A 24,378-nucleotide genomic window follows, 5' to 3' on the forward strand; every position below is an offset into this window, starting at 1 on the left:
GCTTCGTTTTATGTAACATTTCGTTTGGTGATCCCGCTTTTCTGTTGAAATTTTTCCTGAATTTTCTTTGCTATAAACCTCCGGAGCCCGAGACCTTTCCAACGAATGCAAAACCGTGGAAATCGGTTCGTGCGTTCTGGAGTTATAGCGTCAGGAAGGAAAACCCGACTTTTTTTTATATAGTAGACTAGTGGACCCGACAGACGTTGTCCTGCATGATATTTCAAGCGATTAGTAAAGCAAAGTATGAAAGTACCGACTGCAGCGCCATCTGATTGGCGGGCTGATTTGTGAATCTAAACCATTCCCAGATCCTCTTGAACACACACAAAAAATTTCATCAAAATCGGTCCAGTCGTTTGAGAGAAGTTCAGTGACATACACACTCACAGAAGAATTATATATATAAAGATTATAGCATTGAGGCTGGCTAATTAAAGCTAATTTATTCACAGCCGAGTCTGATGTATTTGGTGGAGATACGCGAATCGTAGGGGGACAAGATTCTCCATATGAATTCTCTATGTACCAAGTCTCCATACGTAAGCACCGAAATAATAGTGAATGGCACACCTGTGGCGGCTCTGTAATACACAGAGAATGGGTTTTGACAGCTAGTCACTGTACATATGGGTCAGTAACATGTTTTATAACCTGAGGGCCAACTACGAGCTCTTAGAGCTATTACGCACTGTCGACTTGTCGCCGGCGACTCGATCTCTCGGCGACCAAAACATAGGCAACTAGGCAGGCGACCAAGCCGAGCGACAGTATTCCAAGTACATTCGTGCAGACGTCCGGTCGTTACGACAGTTGCTCGCAGTGTGAATGCTTCCATTTGAAGCCGTGCTCCTATTGGTCGCCAGCGACCGGCAGTCGCTTGTGTGTCGCCACGACGCGGCGAGTCGCCCAGTCGCTTGGGCGACCGACGACCAAGTGCGTAGACATCTATTTAAACTGTAGAAACTCACAGTCGCCGGCGACAAGTCGACAGTGCTTAATAGCTCTTATTGCGAGCCTATTGACAACCTACAATTGAGATGCATCGCTTATTCCTAACATGACATCGAAAAAAAGGGTTCGTGTACTTATGTACGCGCATAAGAAGTTATACTTCTTTGACATTATTAAAAATAGTTTTTGATTGCATGCAAATAATTAATTACAATTAAATAACCAAAGACTGGAAAAGGAGTCATTATAGTCAATAAAGTTCAGTTTACATTTGAAAAATTATTCTCTTACATTAAGTGTAATATAAATTCTATTATCATTCGAATGTTGTTTTTAAATTATGTCCAATGCCGTAGCATCTTCCGTGGGCAACTTCATCCTGTTAATTTTGTGTAACGGTGCGCGCGCATCGTAAAATTTCACTCTCATAATTTTTTCATAACGCGCCTAAAGAAGTATAACTTCAAAAACGAGACAGTTTAGGTTCCCACGTGACCTTAGCGGTAATCAGATTTCGTTCGTTCATTTTGTATGAAAATTCGTACCATGACCGCTCGGCTGAACTAAAATTTGACAGTTGCGTCTTCCAACTATGACAAAATAAGCGATTCTATGAAAGTTACTTTTTTGTATCGTAATGTTCAAATATGTAATAGTTTAGAATATACGAAATTCTTGTTAATAAAGTTGAAATAATACAATACATATACTATGTCTAATATATGAAAAAATATAATTAGTATATTTCGGATTTTTTGGGGTATTTTGAGTTTAGTGTATACAGTATCCAATTTTAATTTACAGTATTGATGCCAAAGCACTTTCCATAGTGGTTGGATCATACACACCGCGATCAGGTGGCGACCGTTACACAGTAAAGAAAATTATAAATCACGAGAAATACGTGGAAAGATATTTGAAAAATGACATAGCTCTGATAAAAATCGACGGTAAAATCAAAATGAAATGGAACGTTGGAGCAATCAAATTGAGGAAGGAGCCTGTGGTTGCCGGAACAACTTGTGCTTTCACAGGATGGGGTAAAACTGACGTGAGTATTCAGACAATTTAGGTAATTAGAATTGATCTGCACCTGTCTGGTTAGAGGCGGTACTCGAATTCGTCTAAGGTAGGTTAATTTGTGTGTGCTTTCTTATGTAGTAAAGGGAAAAATATTAAATATTTTTGACGTGACTTATAATTCGATGGATCCAGCTGCATGCACGAAAAAACAACGCATGCGGCGTTACCTCGCTCTGAGGCGTTCCATTTAAGGCTTGAAGTGCAAGCGAGAGCGCGGAACGAGCGACAAGGAGGCACAATCGGCGTACGCGTTCGGCAGCGTTCGTTCGTTAAAAAATTGACGTATGTAATTGTATTTACGCGTACACATAAATGTAACTTGATCAATTCAATTGTGATTTCCATTTACCTCCTCTATTAGTACGGGAGGTAGCAACGTTTTCGAGAAAGAATTTCAGGTCAGCTGATTTTGTGATATGTCTTCCTTCTTGCACTTTCGGTTAGAGTCTGGGCAATCTGGCTGGCGGTAGCGGTTGCGTTCATTAGTGCGCATCCTATCTGTCCAGGTAATAATCCTGGATTTTAAAAGCATTTTAAGAAGCGTAATTTTTAATTTTTCGTTTTTAAATACGTCTACCTGACATACTTTTTTTATTGCCAGACATTTTTCACGTTGCTAACTATGTGCCAGACGCGATTTTAAGTTTTATTTTATAAAAATTTCAAAGCATTTTAGAATGTCTGTAATTTTAATATTATGTTATTTAAATATAAGAAAAACTGAAAATAAATTTGCCAGACATTAATTCGGTTGTTAAGTCTTGAATTAAAATGATAAAGTATTGCAGTATGATGAAGCATTGCATTTTAAGAAGCGTAATTTTGAATTTTTCCTTTTTAAATTCGTCTACCTGACATACTTTTTTTATTGCCAGACATTTTTCCCATTGCTAACTATGTGCCAGACGCGATTTTAAGTTTTTTTTTTATCAAAATTTCAAAGTATTTTAGAATGTCTGTAATTTTAATATTATGTATTTAAATATAAGAAAAACTGAAAATGAATTTGCCAGACATTAATTCGGTTGTTAAGTCTTGAATTAAAATGATAAAGTATTGCAGTATGATGAAGCATTGCATTTTAAGAAGCGTAATTTTTAATTTTTCCTTTTTAAATACGTCTACTAGTCGTACTACAAGCATTATTACTGCAATACTTTTCATGACTTTTACATTTTAATTCAAGGCTTAGCAATCGAATTAATGTCTGGCAAATTCATTTTCAGTTTTTCTTATATTTAAATAACATAATATTAAAATTACAGACATTCTAAAATACTTTGAAATTTTGATAAAAAAAAACTTAAAATCGCGTCTGGCACATAGTTAGCAACGTGAAAAATGTCTGGCAATAAAAAAAGTATGTCAGGTAGACGAATTTAAAAAGGAAAAATTAAAAATTACGCTTCTTAAAATGCAATGCTTCATCATACTGCAATACTTTATCATTTTAATTCAAGACTTAACAACCGAATTAATGTCTGGCAAATTCATTTTCAGTTTTTCTTATATTTAAATAACATAATATTAAAATTACAGACATTCTAAAATGCTTTGAAATTTTTATAAAAATAAAACTTAAAATCGCGTCTGGCACATAGTTAGCAACGTGAAAAATGTCTGGCAATAAAAAAAGTATGTCAGGTAGAGGTAGAGGTAGAGGTATTTAAAAACGAAAAATTAAAAATTACGCTTCTTAAAATGCTTTTAAAATCCAGGATTATTACCTGGACAGATAGGATGCGCACTAATGAACGCAACCGCTACCGCCAGCCCGATTGCCCAGACTCTAACCGGAAGTGCAAGAAGGAAGACATATCACAAAATCAGCTGACCTAAAATTCTTTTTTTTCAAACGTTGCTACCTCCCGTACTATATATCCATATAAAATATCTATCAAACCAATAAAATTAAAATTTTCTTTTGAAAAATGCAACCATTCCATCCGTAGATAGAGTATAGAACTAGATGAGCTTCTAAAATAACAATAATAACTAAAGAGAGAAGGCATTAACGTGAAATACTTAAGTGCGAGCGAAACAGAGTATCAGTTTTTCTGTCTCTATTTGCGTATCGGGTTTTATTTGTTTACCACCGAGCCCTTGGTGGTAAACAAGTTTTCACCGCTTACTGATAAATCTGTGAAACCCAAGTCAAACCCATATTTTAAGACTATCCTTAAAAGAGGTGTATTTAAAGTGTCAGTCATTGTGAATTGTTGCATAATTGGCTGTAAAAGCTATAATGAACGTAAAGAACCAAACATAACCTTTCATCGGTAAGTAGCTTATTTTGTCACGACTCAGTAACTTTGTTCAAGAATTATTCATTTGAATGTGTATTTTGGTCAATAACAACTATAAACATGAAATTTGACTTTGATTGCAAAGCATTAAATTTCGGTAGTTTAGGTCGTAATAAGACGGAAAAAAAATATATGGCATGAAAAACTTTGCTTTTGTGCTTAGAAGACTGATTGAACGAAATTTTTAAAAATCTCGTATTTTAATTTTCGATTGAAAATAAAACTATTGAAATAAAAATGTTTATTATTTTTATTAAGTTTTACTATCAAATTAGCTTACAGAAAAGTGGAAAATAACTTAAAAGTGCACACTTTTACTTTTTCTTTTATGTTCATAGCTACTTTCTCTCAATAAACCCTAAATATAGTCGCCCATCATGTTTTCATTGTATTGGCCTTGATAGCGTTGTTCAAAATTCATGATGTCCTGATGGAAACGTTCTCCTTGCTCTTCGGAATAGGCTCCCATATTGTTTTTAAATTTATCCAAATGAGCATGCAGCATATGTACTTTTAATGACATCCTGCAGCCCATGGCCTTAAAATTTGTAAGCATATCCTCAACCAACTTTTCGTAGTTTTCAGCTTTATTATTTCCTAAAAATCCAGAAACTACTGCTTTAAAACTGTTCCAACTTGCTTTTTGAGTACGATTCAGAAACGTTAGAAATTTTTCATCGGCGAAAATCTGTCTTATTTGCGGACCAACAAAAACCCCAGCTTTAACCTTTGCTTCCGATAACTTCGGAAAAAATTTTTTTCAGTATCCAAAAGCTTCTGAAGTTTCATCCAGTTTTTTAACAAATTGTTTTAATAACAATAACACCTGATGGTTGTTTATCACTCGGGTGCCATCTAGCGGCACAGTGTAAACGTTAATACCCCACTCTCACCGCGCGGTCTTTTTAAAAATATTAAAATCAATTAAAATTTATGAAAAAATTGAAAAATGAGTATTATTATTATAACTATCACAAAAGCAAACTTTATACCGAAAAAAGGTATTTTCTTTTCGTTTTTGTGCATAACTAACTGGAAAATAATAGTATAAACTTTAGGACAAAGAACGAAAATTTTTTTGTAGAGTACACGACTCTACAAAAAAAATTTCGTAATAAGCAATATTTAATGAATTAAAACTGTAAATACGACATATGTCAATCATTCGCTATCTCACACGCTGTACGCTGATGCCTAGTCTATACCATAGTCCGTCTACGATTCCATCAGTATTTTCTTATGACGTTGTCACATTCAACTATCGTCAGTAAACCGACTTTACAGACAACCGATTTTTAAACAGTCTTTGTGGTAAGGAATGGATCCTCCAATATGTCAAATTGAATTGTTTCACAGAATCATGGAACTGCGCCGAAATATCTGCAAGCTCTGCTCTTGGAGAGTATTAGCAATAAGGACTGCAAGAAGCAGTTAAAAGGTTCAAACTTTCTTCCTATTGATGACAAACAGCTCTGCTTGATAGCTCCAAGTGAGGAGGGTGCTTGTAGTGTAAGTTTAACTTGGTAACTTCGGAAAAAATTTCATGTTCGTTGCCATGGTTACCATTACACAGAGTTCAAAACCCCCAGATTAACAATTTACTTCGTAGAGTCCACGCCACCACTGAATGCCGATAGACGCGGCGCAGCGTAGTAATATGTTGCTAGTGCTAGATGCAAGGCTATTTTACCCCAACGTAACATAAATTAATATGAAATTCGCGAACTACTTGCCAAGATTTGTTTCTAATGTTTTACCTTAAAACGAATAAAATAATATTTCACTGTAGCGACAAATTTAGTTCCCAGGGTTCGGCAGAGTGGTGGCGCGGACTCTACGAAGTAAATTGTTAATCTGGGGGTTTTGAACTCTGTGTAATGGTAACCATGGCAACGAACATGAAATTTTTTTCTATATTCAAGCATAACTCTTTTGTCTGTGATCGTATTTGATCTGTCAAATGAGTTTCGAGATTCCCATAGCATTAGTTTTGTGATGGGATAGATAGTTTATAGAAAAGAGATTTGTAATATCTTAAGCTAAATTCTTGATTGCAATTTGGAGTTGCTATATTTTTTTTAATAACATCGTTGCTATGGCAGCAACAAACATTACATATTTTAATCGTATTATTAATGTGTGAATGCAAGAAGTATTTGAAATTTAGAAAATAATCACAAAACAATGTATTTATACGAATAATAACATTTAAAAAATCGGTAATTCTACTCTGAGGTCGTAGGTTCGATCCCCGGCTGAGCACCAATGGAGTTTCTTCCTATGTGTGTAATCGCTCGTAAAGATAAAGGAAAACATCGTGAGAAAAACAGCATACCTAAGAACCAAAACTTCGACGACGTGAGGTTCCCCTACTCCAATTAGATTGAAAAATGGTCATGAAACAGAAACAGCCCTGCGATTCTGTAACTCACTTTTCGAACTCACACAGCGGTTTTCGCATCGGCGGTCGCTCTCAAATCAGTCGTGAAGCAAAGCAGCTGATAAACAATAAACTACAAGCCTTCAGAATGCCAAATCATAAAATGACTGCTTCACGACTGAGAGCGACCGCCGATGCGAAAACCGCTGTGTGAGTTCGAAAAGTGAGTTACAGAATTGCAGGGCAGACATCTGTGACTGTGGTTTTAGCCCAGACCAAAAGAGGTTTTAGAGCCACTGATTTATTGGAACGAAGTTCCTTATCGCGCGTTGTGAAAGGGGGCTAGACGGAATAAATTCTTACGAAAAGTTGTCACGACACTTTTTTGCTATTTGCTATTGTAATCCACCGGTTCTCGTCCGATCACCGAAGTTAAGCAACGTCGGGCGAGGTCAGTACTTGGATGGGTGACCGCCTGGGAACACCTCGTGATGTTGACTTTTTTTTTCGTCGTAAGATTGGTGTCGAGAAAATCTATCATACTGTTATGATACCAATTAACATATAAATTAATCGAAAGGAATTTCGTTCCATCCGGGTGTCCCTTGACACCTGTAAAGTTTTTTTTTACTTTATTAATGAAGATATTCCTTCCATAGGGTGATTCGGGAGGTCCTCTGGTCGCTTTTGATGGAAAGAAAAGCTTTGTTCAAGTTGGAGTTTTGTCCTGGGAACCGTTTCCGTGCGCTAATAACTACCCACATGTTTTTGCGTCAGTTTCCGGTTATTATGACTGGATTGCGAAAAATATGAAGGATTAAATTATGTGTTTTGACAAATCATTGATTGCTAGCCTACTTTTTTTTTCAACTTATGCAATTATACTTATTTATTTATGCAGTATTTTTTTCTTTGATATTAATTCAAGTTTTTCTTTGATAAATTAATTCAATCTATCACTCTACCAGACTCAGACTAACTCGCCTATATAGTCTGTCTCACTCTAACGCGCACCGGCTGCACCGATCTCGTCAGAGAGATGTGAATACGCAGTATGCGTTCTGTCCCGCTCTAATGCGCAAGGTTTTTTTCGTTACGGAATTTCTGGATTCGGTCTCCACGCTCGAGGCCCGCGATAGAAGCTATGCAATAGCTTAAAAACAAAAGTATTGTCATACAAATTGTTTGAACTGGAGCAATTCAATCCCAAGGATTAGGATCATTTAAGTAGTCCTCAAATTTATAAAAAGCTTTGTTGATTAATTTTCGTTTAACGAGGGCTTTGAATTTATTTAGTGATAATTCTCTAATTTCGCTTGGGAGTTTGTTGTAAAAACGAATACAATTTCCATATAAGGAGTGGTTTATCTTTTGGAGCCTGGTTGGTCGTACACTAAAATTAGTTCTATTTCGCGTATTATACTGGTGAAAGTCACCATTTGTTTTAAAATCGTTTATATTTTTTTGGACATACAACAAGGCTTCAAGAATATATTGACCAGATAGTGTCATAATATTTAATTCCTTAAACTTATTCCGTACCGACTCCCTCGGAGAAACACAACAAATACCCCGAACAGCCCGCGCAACGTTTTATTAATAAAATAAAGTACATGGATTTTAGTTAATATAGGTGTTGCATGATAAATATACAAGTATCGATTATTGTCGGATCGGATATAGTGGAGAAGCGCAATCCGGCCTTCCGATATTTTTCTCAAGACTCATTCCCGTATCCGACGCCGGACCGGAGCAGTGGAGAAACGGCCTAATGTGTTAAGATTTCTATGTACAAGTTGTTAGCGTACGCAAAAACTGAGTTTTGAATGTACGTATGTTTTAGATATTTGAGATTGATACCCCACTTAACGCTGAATTTAGTTTTTCTGTAACAATATAAAATACTGTTTAAACGGGCGATTATCGCTAAGGACGTTAGTCTGTTACGTTTTTATTTAAGAGCCTGATACTGTTTGCTACAAAAGGGACTTTAGTAAGACTAAAATTAGGTTGCTCTATAGACGAAAAAGATGGTACAGCCCTGCGATTCTGTAACTCACTGTTAATCCGTGAGTCCACTACGCAGTAACAGCGCTCCCTTCGTCACTGACGTAATTTTTGGAATCTCATGGTATTCTGTTAAGAAATTTTACATTACGTCTTGATAAGTGGAGGGAGGTAACCTAGTGAGTTGTTGTCTATTAATATCGTGACAATTGACTCATTTTATTTTATAAAAAGAGTTAATTGTCAAAATTTTCATCATACATAAACAAAATATTTTTAATAAAACAAAATAGAGAAAAAATGGTCGACGTTTAAATAATATTAAAAAAAAGATAAACTGTGAAAATATCTCAAAAATGATTTATCTGATGGAAAATAATTAGCAAGATTAATAAAGAAAAATTATTAAAACCCAACTGGCAAAGGGGCCGCTTAAAGGTAAGTTTATTTATTAGTACATCTTAAGTTACGTATTTTGTTTATAACATAAAGAGTTTATATTTCGTATTTACCCGACAACTGACCAGCCGTGGTGTATATGAGCGACAGAAACTTAAAAATATTAATTATGTTTCAGCACGAAACAAGGGATACCTAACATCTGGATATATTGTAAAAAATTTAAGAATATTATCTTAACAAAAGGATTATTATGTCACGCTAAAAGTGATTCTCTCAGCAAATGGTCTAAGGATTCAAACTAAACAGGATGGATAGGTATCTTAAATTTTCAAAATGTTACTAAAGGTGAATACCAATGTTTTCATATAATATTTTGTTGAGTAATTATAAAATAAAAGGGTACCTATCTATAAAGAAGTAAAATTAGTGTTTATATATTTATTCATTTGTGTAAGTGCAAGTGTTGGTACTTTTTAGATGCCATGAAACTACTATTGCAACCTTTTTAAGTGATTCAGAGGTCAAACACACAACAACAATATTACCTATGTTTTTACTAACACTCATAAAAACTGAATTCTATTAAAACTATTTTAGAAATATAACAACTATCATAGTAAATAAATAGGAATAAGTAGTGTCTAGTAAAACAGTTAATGTGGTTTCCTATATGAGAAGTATTAATTTTAACTGATCAAGTTGAATTTAATTTAATTGTTCAGATTTCAGAATACAAGTATAAATAATCATGTTAGGTATGTTGGATCAAATATATAAGCTTTCAATTGCTCAAATTCATACCATTTCAAGTGATCAACGTTAATTTTAAATGTTGGAAATGACATTGCCATAACTTATTTAATAAACATAGAAGCAATCAAAAGAAAGTTATTAATGCTGACTACACTTTAGCACTAAACATACCCTTTATAGGTCTTGGATTTGTTTCATTAATAAATAATTGTTTTTAAAGTACATACTTGGATTTGGATTTTTGAGTCTAAATATAGGTGTGCTCAAGATTTTTTTTATTCATAGTACTGAATCAAATACTGTGTGCGAAATTACTAAGCCTTGTTACCATAAAACTTTTAATAATATTTGGCTTAGTTATAATATTATCAAACATGTTTTTAAGATACTTTACTTAGAAATACAAAGATATCCCATATATAAGTTTTTGTGTGTTTTATGCAAGTTTTTTTATTATTTTCCTTAATTTTACAATAATTCAATTGCTACGCAATATTATTGTGTCAGTACAGTGACCTACCACATCTCCCTATTTACAATTTTAACAGATAACCATTGTATTACAGCCATCAGCGGTAGTTGTCAAGAATGAGGAAGAAAATGACCAATTATTGAAATGTTAAGAAGAGATATTAAACCGAGACCACTAATCTATTTTGAATGCAGTTTGGACAACTATGATTTTTATATGAAAAATTTTATTATTGTATTATTACCGTGTTTAAGATAATTGTGTACTTCATAATATTTTTTTTTGTATCTAATAATATTGTTATATTAATAAAATGATTAATTAAATCTACCACTTATTTAATGACTGCCTATAGAAAACGTAGTAACCGAGTTAAATACATAGCTAAGCCAAAATGAAAAATATATAAGCCATGTTACTTTATAGGTTAATAAAAGAACAATATAATAACTTACACATTTAATTTAATGATTATAGTAAACTTTTAACACACTACAAAATAACTTTCAGTAAAACAAACTTAAGTATAATAAAAATTAATTCAAACCCAGCCTCACATAGAGCTCGTCAATAACATCTACTTTATTTTGTAGACAAATATATTTATCTTAATATATTTCCTAATTAGTTTGTAAAAAGTAATAGTTATGAACGATAAATTTAAAAAAGCTTAATAAGTACTTAAACCATCATGTATGTAATGATGGTATTTCATACTTGTGTAAAGCAGAATAATGTTTTTATCCAAAACCTTAATGTTATATCAATATATTTTATAAAAATATAGGAACCGAAATTGTACTGTGTTATCATTTATTATAAATTGAAGGATAAGTACAACTACTACAAGCTACCACCTTTTCAGAATGCCATATCATAAAATGACTGCTTCGCGACTGATTTAAGAGCGACCGCCGATGCGAAAACCGCTGTGTGAGTTACAGAATCGCAGGGCTGGAATCGAAATGAGGATCCGGATATTAAAGGAGACACAAAAAGACGCCGCGAAGCTTTTGAGATGTGGTATTAGGGTCGTATTTTTCATCATCAGCTATATTGACTAATGAATGAGTTCTTTAATGAATCGGGAGATACGAAAACTGAAGAAATTATGCTGTTAAAATGACTCGTTTTGCGTCATCATCGATACGATTTGCTGCAGCTTATAATGAAGGACAATTCAAGGCAAGAGACGGGCTGGAAAAGCAAAGTTCCATGGTTGCGGATAGTGCGGGCGTGGACCGGCATCACATCCGACGAAGAGCTTTTTAGACTAAATAGCCGGAATTAAAGTTATAATTATAAAGTGGCACCAGAAGAAAAAGAAGATGTCAAAAGTCTCAACTCTGCAATATATAAACAACTAGCTGGCCTGGCGAACATCGTACCGCCTAACAGTCGATTCTTTATTTTTTTTAAATACTTATTCTGCTATTTGGGACTTCGGTCTAGCTAGTAAGATAAAAAAAAGAAAGTTGATAAGACAACAAATACATTATGTCAAAAAATAAAAAATTACCTTTCCGGAACCCCTCCACTAACACTTGAACTTTATGTTATGGTATTAAAGTTCAAATTGACTTTTAAGTATTATTACGAATATTTTGTATGGGAATATAGAAAAGTGTTGTTTTAAGACGTTTTGACTCAATTTTTTTAATTTTTCTCTCCGTAAGAACCATCCTCGTACTTCAAGGAATATTATATAAAAAAAAATAGCCAAATTGGTCCAGGCGTTGTTGAGTTATGCGCTTACCAACACATTTTGCGATTCATTTTTATATTATAGATATGTCGTCGATTGTATCTATATACCTGCCGGTTTCTTTATGATAGCACTGTACGAGCAATTGCTAATAGCCTATAAATCTTATGGTTTACAGTCGGTGTTAAGTATGATCTCAAGGTTAACAGTCGCAAATTAGGTAAACAGTTTTATAATTAGTATTGCCAAAAAAGTATAATTAAAAAGTTTTAATTGCTTAAATTTTCCTTAAAAACTTCAACCTTCAAATTTTTTATTAAAATTCCAAGAACCTAATCAAAAACGTCAGAACAATATACGTTCGTTCCTTCGTAATTAACATCCTCAGGTGCCGCACTGCACGATCTGGATTGTCGTTTCTTGTTGTCGCTTGGAAACATGCTGGTCCTGCTCCATAGGACAATCATAGAGCCTGGACAAAATCTAATTGGTTGCTGATTTTTTGCTTTAACATATTTTTGTGTTTTTTTTTATTTATTATACTACAAAATGTAATTATTTTATTTTTATCTCACACACTGTTTTATTGTGTTTTTGGAACGAAGTTCCTTATCGCGCGTTGTGAAAGGGGGCTAGACGGAAATTCTTACGAAAAGTTGTCACGACACTTTTTTGCTATTTGCTATTGTAATACACCGGTTCTCGTCCGATCACCGAAGTTAAGCAACGTCGGGCGAGGTCAGTACTTGGATGGGTGACCGCCTGAGAACACCTCGTGATGTTGGCTTTTTTTTGTAGGGATAAGAAATGAAAATTATTTTTGGAATCACTTAACTAAATTAGTCTTGTTGGAACGAAGTTATCGAGCGTTGCGAAAGGGGGCTAGACGGAATAAATTAAGACCAAAAGTTGTAACGACACTTTTTGCTATAGTTGTTATATTTTACATTTTCGATTTAGCTATCGCCAACGTCCATACCACGTTGAATACACCGGTTCTCGTCCGATCACCGAAGTTAAGCAACGTCGGGCGAGGTCAGTACTTGGATGGGTGACCGCCTGGGAACACCTCGTGATGTTGGCTTTTTTTTTCGTCGTAAGATTGGTGTCGAGAAAATCTATCATACTGTTATGATACCAATTAACACATAAATTAATCGAAAGGAATTTTGTTCCATCCGGGTGTCCCTTGACACCTCTAAAGTTTTTGTATAATAATTTAACTTAAAAATTAAACTTTAATGTATAATTTTCTACGGTTTCGATATTTGTAAATATGTGAGGAACATGTTTACTAACTTTTTTAGTATAGTAGTTTTATTCTAAGAGTACATTGTCTTCACATATAATTATTTAACTAATGTAAACAAAATATTGTAAACCTATTTTAAAAGAGTAAGTGTGGAGTTTCTTGCCCATTCTTCTCTACACGAAACTACCTTTTGGAAGGGGCAACTAGAATCTTCTTTGTATTTTGTTTGACGTTCAAAAGTGCCATTTTAGGTGGTCTAATTGAAATAAATGATTTGACTTTGTCTTTTGACTTTGTAAAAACAGCAAAGGAGTGGAAGTCCTTCCATCTTCCTTAGTCAAATATGTTCATTTAAGCGGCGGTTAAATGGGCATCTCATGGACAGGCGGCCCTTCAAGAGGCAGCATCTCACTTAACATCAGAAGGGATTGCAGCAAAATGTCTGTCCAGTAGTACTTTGATAGATCCAGAACAGACAAAACATTACACTACAATAGACCAGCCCTGCGATTCTGTAACTCACTTTTCGAACTCACAAAGCGGTTTTCGCATCGGCGGTCGCTCTGAAATCAGTCGTGAAGCAGTCATTTTATGATTTGGCATTCTGAAGGCTTGTAGTTTATTGTTTATCAGCTGCTTTGCTTCACAACTGATTGTGAACTTAACTTATAAACAATAAACTACAAGCTCCCATCTTTTCAGAATGCCAAATCATAAAATGACTGCTTCACGACTGATTTCAGAGCGACCGCCGATGCGAAAACCGCTGTGTGAGTTCGAAAAGTGAGTTACAGAATCGCAGGGCTGAACATTTAATAGATATCGCCATACCAAACTCCCACAACTTACAAAAAACAATAGCTCATAAAATCATGAAATATAAGAATATCTTAAGATAGTATCAATAGTTCCTATCATTTTGTCTACCATCGGAATAATTCCAAATCAGATACACAAATCTATTAAATTGTTAGAACTCCCGAAATCTATTTATATCATTCAAAAATCAGTATTATTTAATACAGCAAGAATAACCTTGCTAAATTCACTATAATAAAAAATAAAATACCTATTCTAGGCAACCCATATGGATTATACATATTTATTGACATATTAAATTAAATATAAAATACGCTTCATTAAATAAGCATCTCGGTGTAGGTCGTTGTATATCGGAATCTTAGACCAATAATTGTATTTTAATTTTTTATAATTGACAGCGAAAATAAAATGACAGAGTGACAGCACACTTGTTTTTTATTAGTTGCGTCTTCCAAGTCTTAATATGGCCGGTTCTGGCCTATATATACGTAGACTCATCCCCTCCAAGTGGCTGGCATTTGCGGTTGGCAGGCATGGCGGTTGGTTGGAGGGTTGGTCAACATGGCATGGCTTGGCTTTGGCTTTGGCTTGGCTTGGCAGGATGTGACTGGCGACGTCACGTCCGTTACAATATATAAATATATACGGGATGTCTGCACCAAGAGGCCTAAGGTAACAGGCGGAGGCTACAGGTAGGGTCGAAGGTTCAAGGTGGTGGATTCTCAAAGCTATCGGGCATCACTTCTTATCACCATCAACATCTTTTACAGCAACTATTACTCTCGTGAGCTGTTGGTGTATCGCGCATCGTCCTTTTATAGGCAAGTTTTGATCGGCAATTCGAAATTTGAAAATATTTCTAAAAACCATTATGTAAACTACGTAATAACAAAAAAAAACTTCTTTGATTGATTGAATATTAACTTAAATAATAAATATCATATTATAATTTAATTATATTTATTATTCATGAGCTTTACAAAGATTATTCAAATACGTAGGTTATATCAGCACATGTCAATATAACCTTGTTATTGAATATTATAGAATGTCGCAATCGTCAGAAAATTTATTATTAATTTACTTATTTAAAAGTAATAAATCAATAAGTATATTTAGAGATTTTCAAAAAACTTTGCAATTTAAAATATTTACGAAAAATTTGGAAATAAATAATACTAATGGTCTAAGATCCCGATATACAACAACCTTCACCGAGATGCTTATTTAATGAAACGTATTTTATATTTAATTTAATATGTCAATAAATATAATCCACATGGGTTGCCTAGCAAATTTCAGTCCAGAGTATTTTAAGTAATATTTAAAAAAAAAATATTTCACCGGTATGATTATTAGATAAATTCTATACCAATTGAAAGTATGAAGCCCATAGAATATGCAAACGTTAGGTTGTTTTTAATGAATTAATTATTTATGTGTATATTTTTTATGTGACACTAAAGTATATATACATCTTTAGTAAAAAAGAAAGTTATATACATGTATAATACTAAGCCTGATTAAAAATATTGATTGAAAAAAATTAAAAAAATTTACTAAATGCAAATTAAAAAAAAATTTTTTTTTTTAAATATTAATTAAACATACTCTGGACTGAAATTTGCTAGGCAACCCATATGGATTATATTTATTGACACATTAAATTAAATATAAAATACGTTTCATTAAATAAGCATCTCGGTGAAGGTCGTTGTATATCGGGATCTTATACTATAATTGATTATGATATTTGCCACTAGCTGGCGTATAAGTCAAGAAGCGTGGAGTATATGACAATTGACATATACTTACGACCAATCCGAGTTATTATTTTTAAATAGCGGAAACTATACAGACTAACTAACTACACAAGTAAGCGTTACTTCCGTCAGAAAAAAAATCCTAATTGATTATGATATTTGCCACTAGATGGCGTATATTAGCGTGGAGTATATGACAATTGACATTTACGAATTATTATTTTTAAATAGCGGAACTACACAGACTAACTAACTACACAAGTAAGCGTCACTTCCGTCAGAAAAAAAATCTGAGTTACTCCCTAGTCGCGCCTAAAGAAGTTTTACTTCAAAAACGTAATAGAATACAATTGAAATGATGTTAACGCGCTAAAAATACGCCATGAGACCCGTTATGACATCACCAGATGCTTACTGACAAACACGCAAAAATATGTTCTCTAGGCCGATTCCGGACTCATTTGAGACTGGCCATATCGACGTAGGAAAGCATATTTGCTGTAAGTAGACAAAATACCTAAAGTGACTTTTTCCTGCCATTAGAATCAGAAAAAAAAGCCGCATCGAATGACCCGGGTCCTGTGTCTCTACGATGAAAAAAAAATTACATACGCCGTTGAAAACGCCCGTACTTATATTTTTTTTAGCAAGATTAAATGCTGTATGTAGACCAAAATCCAGTCATTTTAGACAATTTGTACTTACAGCAAAAGAAAAACTACATTTTTTTCTTTACAAATACTTACTTCTTCCCATTTAAAAACTTAACGCTACTTACAGCAATTCTGCGGCGTGTGATTTTTACATTCGTTTACTTACAGCAGTTTTTTTTTTTACCATTTACGACATTTTATTTCAAGCAAACATTACATTACTAAATGACCCACTGCATTTCTAGATCTAATCATAATTATTAACTAATCTTACATCTCGAATTGCAATTGAAAGTACCCAAATACATAAATGTACAGCATACAGCATATTTACCGCCTGTAAATTGATAATATTTCCGCGCGTACATTTTTCTTCCTTAGTTACAGCGTTTTAAAGGTTTGTGATTTAAAAAACTGTTTGCTGTAAGTAGCCAAACACGTACTTATAGTAACTTTGGATAAAAAGTTTACATTGCAAATGGTGACTGGCAGTTAAATAAATATATGTTTCAAAAATGGTAGCAATATCATTGATAGGTCAGACACTATTAATTTTTTTCCGAAATTAATAAAGTTTTTTGGCTCTGGTGAACAATTGCAATATGTCTACTTACAGCAAATATGCTTTCCTACGTCGATATACTGATATACAGGAAATTTATTGGTTCGGAAATACTTCTACTGGCAGCTAGTGCCACAAAAAGGGGTCAGAAAAAGGGCTGTGTTGTGGATCGAAATAGAGAGGATGGAATTTAAAATATTGTCGTATAATTGTATTTTTATTTTTATCTAGTTAACATTAAATTATTAATTCATAACAATCAATATATGTATATTTTATTGATAAATAAATAAATCAGTGGCGCTACAACATCTTTAGGTCTTGGCCTCAGATTTATGAATCTGTTCCATGATCATTTTTAAATCTAATAGGCAAGCAGGTGATCAACCTTCCACTGACACACGCCGTCGAATTTTTGGGTCTAAGACATGTCGGTTTCCTCACGATGTTTACACTGCAAATTAAAAGAAAAGCCAGTATTAATATTATATTGTACCTGAAATTCTATTTTTTAATTACTTTACAGATAAGAATAAAATTAATTATACTGGTGAAAAGTTATTAATTGGTTTTTTACATTAAACATCGTTTCTAATTACACTTTTTTATCTAAAAATTTAATATAAATAGACGAAAAGGCAAAGTATAGCTAATCAGAAATATGTTTGTACAATTGGGGTTGGTGCTTCTACTTTCGCGGGGACTTCTTGGTAGGTATTTATTTGTCCGAACGATGCCAGACATCAATTCTTTCCTACCAATGCTCTCACACATCTTTCGGTGTTTTCCTCTCCTGCCTTGCGATTCTGTAACTCACTCCCTTTTATTCCATCTCCCCAGGTTTCTTCTGGTGGGCCATCCTCTCTTTTACCTTCCCAATGGGCCATTTCAAGTAAGGGTATTTTCTGGTATTTTTTGACCCATCACAAACGCGGGCGCGTTATTCATAAGTAATAGCATTGGGGCTGGCTAATAAATGTGTTTATTCACAGGCGAGTCTGATTTTACGGATTTTGACGGAGATACGCGAATCATAGGGGGTCAAGATGCTAAAGAGGGCTTGGCGACTTACCAAGTCTCCATACGTATGCACAACAAGAAACAACAATGGCACATGTGTGGCGGATCTATCATACACGAAGAATGGATTTTAACAGCTGGTCACTGCACATATGGGTCAGTAACATTATTTTTTTTAAGATTTCCTGGTTAGGAAAACATTTTTTTGTATTTTGAATATAAAAAAAACCCATGTTACTCAGGAATTTGACATTATATGTGATAAGTTAAAAAGAAAGAGAGCCGTTTTGGCCTAGTGGCTTCAGCTTGTGACTCTCATCCCTGAGGTCATAGATGTCAATGGACTTTCAGTCTACGGTAAAGAAAAACATCGTGGGGAAATATGCCTAAAGCTGGCCGGTCTTGACTGCAACATGCGGTCCGTCTATGGCCCGCTTTAGACCGAATAATGTCGACGGCGTGTGTCAGGTACAGAAGGCTGAACACCTACTTGCCTATTAGAAATGATCATAGAACAGATCATATCAGATCATATCATATCATAGAAATACAGAAATCTGAGGCCCAGACTTAGGTTTTATAGTCGCGGATATTTTTTATTCGTACTAAAATACAAATATATATAATAAGCTTTCTTTATTGTATAATAAATTCCTGTTCTAATGGATAAAGTAGATTAAACCCCTTTTCTTAATAAAACAAGAAAATATTTTAATTAAAATTTTACTTAAAATTTTAAGAAAATATTTTAGTTAAATTAAAACCCTTGTGTGTGATTGTAATCGAACCCAATACCATATTATACGCAAAATGCGATTACAATTTCTTGCACATACTACTCACATATAATTGGATAATTTAGAGATTTTTATTAAGATTTAATACTTCCTAATAAACCACCAATAATTTTCCTATACTTACCAACGGTCAACTGAACAGAAATCTCTGAAGGAAATGGGTATAATGGAGTAACCGTTTTTTGATAATATAAATAAATCTAAGCTCGATCATTATGTTTCATTACTAAATATTTCAAATAATTAAACTTGAAGTCTAAAGGGTTGTGAATTCTGGGGTTGATGAGGGCCAGTCTTCAACTCTTATAAGGTACGGAACGTTGGCTTCAAGACAGGCTTGGGTAGTTCGTGCCTTGTGATCATGTGCAGAAAGCATTAACAGCCTTTGTAGTTCTAACAGCACGCGGCCGCCCCGATCTTTTCTGGTCGGCTGAAACCAAGCTTTTAAAGTGTCTGGAATATGACCGACTGCGAAAGTTCCATACCTACTTTGTGCAAGGCGATCACTGCAATCCTATTTTATTGGAACGAAGTTCCTTATCGCACGTTGTGAAAGGGGAAAAAATTCTAGGCTAGTTAATAAATAAATAGTTAATTAAGGGCTAGACGGAAAAAATTCTTACGAAAAGTTGTCACGACACTTTTTTGCTATTTGCTATTTGCTATTGTAATACACCGTCCGATCACCGAAGTTAAGCAACGTCGGGCGAGGTCAGTACTTGGATGGGTGACCGCCTGGGAACACCTCGTGATGTTGGCTTTTTTTTTCGTCGTAAGATTGGTGTCGAGAAAATCTATCATACTGTTATAATACCAATTAACATATAAATTAATCGAAAGGAATTTCGTTCCATCCGGGTGTCCCTTGACACCTATAAAGTTTATTATTTATTATTACCACCCTAATCCATATTGTAATGAACACCAAAAAATATGTGAAATGGCGCAAAATCGAAAGAAGATTCTAAAACAATATGCGTGTTCCAATTGCAAAATATGTAATTAAAAAGTTGAAAAAAAGAAAAGTTTTTATGTAACAGTATTGATGACTAATTGGTCTAATGGTTAGTACCCCTGAATGCGAATCCATGGGTCCAGGGTTCGATCCCCGGCTGAGACGAACATCGATGTGATGAGGATTTGGTGTTGTGCTTAGGTCTTGGGTGTTTAAATATGTATTTATATGTCTATCTATACATAATATGTATGTATATCCGTTGCCTAGTACCCATAACACAAGCTTCACCAGCTTAGCATGGGACTAGGTCAATTGGTGTGAATTGTCTTTTAAAAAAAAGTATTTATGGCCAGACTAGTTATATATCTATCTTCTTTTAATTAACAGTGTTCATGCCCAAGAAGTGTTCATAGTGGTTGGATCAACCCAACTGAGCTCAGGTGGCGACCGTTACATAATAAAGAAAATTATCACTCACGAGAAATACGCAAAAAAAGATTTGAGAAATGACATTGCTCTAATGAAAGTCTACGGTAAAATCAAAATGAAAAGGAACGTTAGGGCAATCAAATTGAGGAAACAGCCAGTGGCTGCTGGTACAACTTTAGCTCTGACAGGATGGGGGCATATTAACGTAAGTAGACAGACAATTTAGGTAATAGTTATCGAAATAGAGGTATTTGAGACCTAAAGGCCGATTTACATTATCTTAGTGTTTAGGAGAGTGCTTTAGTACAACTAACTGTCTAGTCAAAGGCGGTTCTGGAACTCGTCATCGGGTTTTAGATTAATTAGTCTGTTCTTTCTAATGAGTTGTAAATGGACAATTAATAAGATATTTTTTTAATTTTGTTTATATATCAAAAGAATTATATTAATAATAATAAAATAATATACAATGAAATAAATAACTAAACTTAACATAAACTAAAATATATTATTAAAAGGAGTCCCTTTAGGCAAGGTTCCGAAGATACTGGCGTTCCCCCTTTGAATAGCTAGACTAATTCTTTGTCTGAGGTAGCTGACAGATCTTCGGTCTCCTGTAACTAACCTTTTTGAAATTTCTTTAAAAAGCCTTAAAGCGCTAGGACCCCACGGACCAATTGTCTCGACACCGAATGGGACAAAATCATATTCTGAGCCTAGACCCAAAAGAATTATATTATCAAAAGAATTTGTGTTGAGAAATCCCTGCCCAGGAGTTGATGGATCCTCCAATGTATCTAGATGTCAAATTGAATTGTTTACAGAATCAAGGAAATGTGCCGAACAAACTTCAAATTCTGTTCTTCAGGAGTATTAACAACAAGGAGTGCAACAAGAGGTTAAAAGGTTTCAATTTCGCACCAATCGATGACAAACAGCTCTGCGTGAGAGGTCCAGATAATAAGGGTGCTTGTAGAGTAAGTTTAACTTATTGACTTAGGATAAGATTCGGATTTTCGGGTTCGTTGCCATGGTTACCACTCCTTTTTCCTCGAGGTTAATAACTTAGTGACACCTACGTCTTTAATCTGTCAAATGATTCTAATTTCCATAATCCTAATGAGATTGATTATTTTTCCGACCCAAATATCGGCCAATAGAATTGCACCATTCGACGTCACGTGGTACAACCTACATGGTATTATACTGATAATTTTTTGTGAAAATTTTCTCTGGTCGTTGCTTCAAGAAAAGTATTAAGTAGTTGTTTTATTCATTATGAAATTCTTATTTGTTAACTGTACATTTCGTCTCATGGTGCCGACATTTGGGTCGGAAAAATAATCCCCCGAATACCACACGAGCTTTAAAATTATCGGGCATTTAATATAGTTTTTTGGATAGTGATTTGTAATATCGTAAACTAAAGTCTTGATTGCGATTTGGAGTTGCTTATATATAATTTTTTAAATAACAACGTAACAACCATTACATATATTAATTGTTTTATATATGGATGCAAGAAGTATTAAAAAACCCCTACAATATAAAAATACAAAAAATGAGATAGAAAATCAAAATAGCGAATATATATATATGGTGACGGAAGACATATCTTATATATCTTACTAGCCGTTTCCCGCCCGCTTCGCTGGGCGAATTAAAATAGGAAATAAATAAAATTTTATGTTACATTATTATTATTTTTTTAATATTTATTATTCTTCTTTTTAACTTCCCGCTAAGAAAATTTAAAATCTTCGAAAATCGAGTTTTTAACAGATGTTGACGTTTTGAGGTTCTAGGAAGCCTCCCCGAATGTTTCCGCGGTGAAGTCCGTATGTATAAATTTTCATAAAAGTAAAACAGCAATAAAAAAATGAAGGAACGTTGGAATTTAAAAAATAAATAGCCATAGAGGAAAAATTTCGCATCGAATGGCAGTAGTTTCATGTCAATACGATCAGTGGTTTAGGCGTGAAGGAGTCTCAAACGAAGACCATTTTTCTTATATATGTATATATATAGATATATACGAATATACTCATACATCTCATACTCATATAATATATATTTTATATATACTTATCATAATTATAAACTCTATCATATTAGGAACAAAATTTTCTTTATTACCTGACAATAACGAAAACAAAAAGTAACGAATGCCGTGCAGGTACACGTGTCCATATTTTATTTATTGATAGATTGACGAATAATAATACCATTTAAAAAGTGGCAGCCTAGTGGCTTCAGCGTGCGACTGTCATCCCTGAAGTCGTACGTTCGATCCCCGGCTGTGCACCAATGGCCTTTATTTCTATGTACTCGCTCGTACGGTGAAGAAAAACATTGTGAGAAAACCGGCACTGCCCTGCGATTCTGTAACTCACTTCACGAACTCACACAGCGGTTTTCGCATCGGCGGTCGCTCTCAAATCAGTCGTGAAGCAGTCATTTTATGATTTGGCATTCTGAAAAGGTGGGAGCTTGTAGTTTATTGTTTATCAGAATGCCAAATCATAAAATGACTGCTTCACGACTGATTTGAGAGCGACCGCCGATGCGAAAACCGCCAAACCATTAAGGTAAAGACACTTTGTCGTTGTCATTGATATACAAAAAACCCAAGATGCACAATCAACGTCTAAAAAACGTCCTCAAAAAATGAGCGCAACATTCTAAATTGTGCGCTAATTTCAAATAGTCTCGCGTCTAATAAGTGGAGTCGATGTTATTTATTTGTGATTTTTTTAAAAATAAATTTATGTACGTTTGAACTTTTTTGTGTGTAGTTTTTGACAAATATATTTACGCTATATAAAGTGTAGGTCAGGAGGTAGCCAATTTAACATTTTTTTTTAATTTAAAGAAAACACTTTTTAACCGGATTAAAGTTATGTATTATTATAAATTTACAACTATTTAACATCCAACACCTTTTGTCTTCAGTCACCGTGACCACGCACGCTGTAAAGTACCCGAAAAGTCGGAAAAATTTAAAATTATGTTAAATAGTTGTAAATAAAAAAGTCATGTTCGACTCCACTCAATACCTTGTCCTACCGACCACGGTTGGTCGTAAAATTTTGATTGCTTTATGTACGTATACATTGCGTTGTAATAACAACTTTAAGCAATTCGCGTAAGGTTGATTTTGCAATAATATATGCTTGTAACATATACTGTTATAGACATACTGTTATAGAAAGGGACAGAAATAGTGTTTCGGGACACTTTCGAGCGTTACTTTTATTCGAGACAATTTGGGTTTTTTGTATATCAATGGGTAGGGTACATCTGTAGGGCTAAAGGATCCGTAGGGTTGTTAGGTTCTTAGGCCAAAAATGAGTTGATTTTTTATTTTATATATAATATTATTTTTTGTTATATTAGTAAGAAGTGCAGCGAGTTTATTAAATACTCTAATACTATGGAATCAGATAATCTCAATATTTTTTTTTTTAATTTTAAATTATGAAATTAGTTTTTTAATTTTCCACGTGTTGAATAATGATAGTGAGTTTAAGTTGTTTTAAGGTAATTTTCGGTAAAGTAGTTTTATTTAATAATCCTAGCTGCACTTTCTCTTGTATAGGTATAATTTTGAATAATGCAAATAGCTTTCTGCCTTCCGATTCTGTAATTCACGCAGTCATTCTACGATTTGGCATTCTGATAAACAATAAACTACAAGCTCCCACCCTTTCAGAATGCCGAGTTGAGTTCGAAAAGTGAATTACAGAATCGCAGGGCTGATTTAGTTTATTCATCGGATTCCCATATTGTTCCATATACCCATGTCCTTTACTTGTATTGTCGCACGCAATCAAGTGTTCTACCTGCTACGACCATGACAGGCTTAATAGTTAACGGCAAAAACTTTTTGCAATATTAATAAATAAATAATAATAATGTCAATATTATTCATGGTCAAACAGTCATTACGCTCTCATGATGCACTCTGTTTACATATATGCAGGTCTTCTACTAATGAACCAATCAAAACTTTGTCGTCTGCGTACCGTCATATGATTTTTCCATTCGCCTTTTCACCTAT

At 34.1% G+C, this 24,378-nt stretch overlaps 2 protein-coding genes and 1 non-coding gene across 3 annotated transcripts; all 3 read left to right on the forward strand.

Moving 5' to 3' along the window:
* The first annotated feature begins 464 nt into the window (after positions 1-464).
* Positions 465-7,572, forward strand: LOC125058174 (chymotrypsin-2-like). The gene is made up of 4 exons (XM_047662199.1): positions 465-633; positions 1,759-2,005; positions 5,700-5,852; positions 7,383-7,572. The coding sequence occupies exons 1-4, from the start codon at positions 524-526 to the stop codon at positions 7,542-7,544; spliced, it is 672 nt and encodes a 223-aa protein (XP_047518155.1). The 5' UTR covers positions 465-523; the 3' UTR covers positions 7,545-7,572.
* A 5,455-nt stretch (positions 7,573-13,027) lies between these two features.
* LOC125058979 lies at positions 13,028-13,146 on the forward strand. Its single transcript, XR_007118586.1, has one exon. It is a non-coding gene; the product is annotated as a 5S ribosomal RNA (ribosomal RNA).
* A 4,588-nt stretch (positions 13,147-17,734) lies between these two features.
* LOC125058175 (chymotrypsin-2-like) lies at positions 17,735-21,390 on the forward strand. The gene is made up of 4 exons (XM_047662200.1): positions 17,735-17,824; positions 18,107-18,290; positions 20,277-20,523; positions 21,143-21,390. Exons 1-4 carry the CDS (start codon positions 17,776-17,778, stop codon positions 21,311-21,313), a joined length of 651 nt encoding a protein of 216 aa, XP_047518156.1. The 5' UTR covers positions 17,735-17,775; the 3' UTR covers positions 21,314-21,390.
* The last annotated feature ends 2,988 nt before the right edge of the window (positions 21,391-24,378 follow it).

Source organism: Pieris napi, chromosome 18, assembly GCF_905475465.1.
Source record: "Pieris napi chromosome 18, ilPieNapi1.2, whole genome shotgun sequence".
Classification (NCBI taxonomy): domain Eukaryota; kingdom Metazoa; phylum Arthropoda; class Insecta; order Lepidoptera; family Pieridae; genus Pieris; species Pieris napi.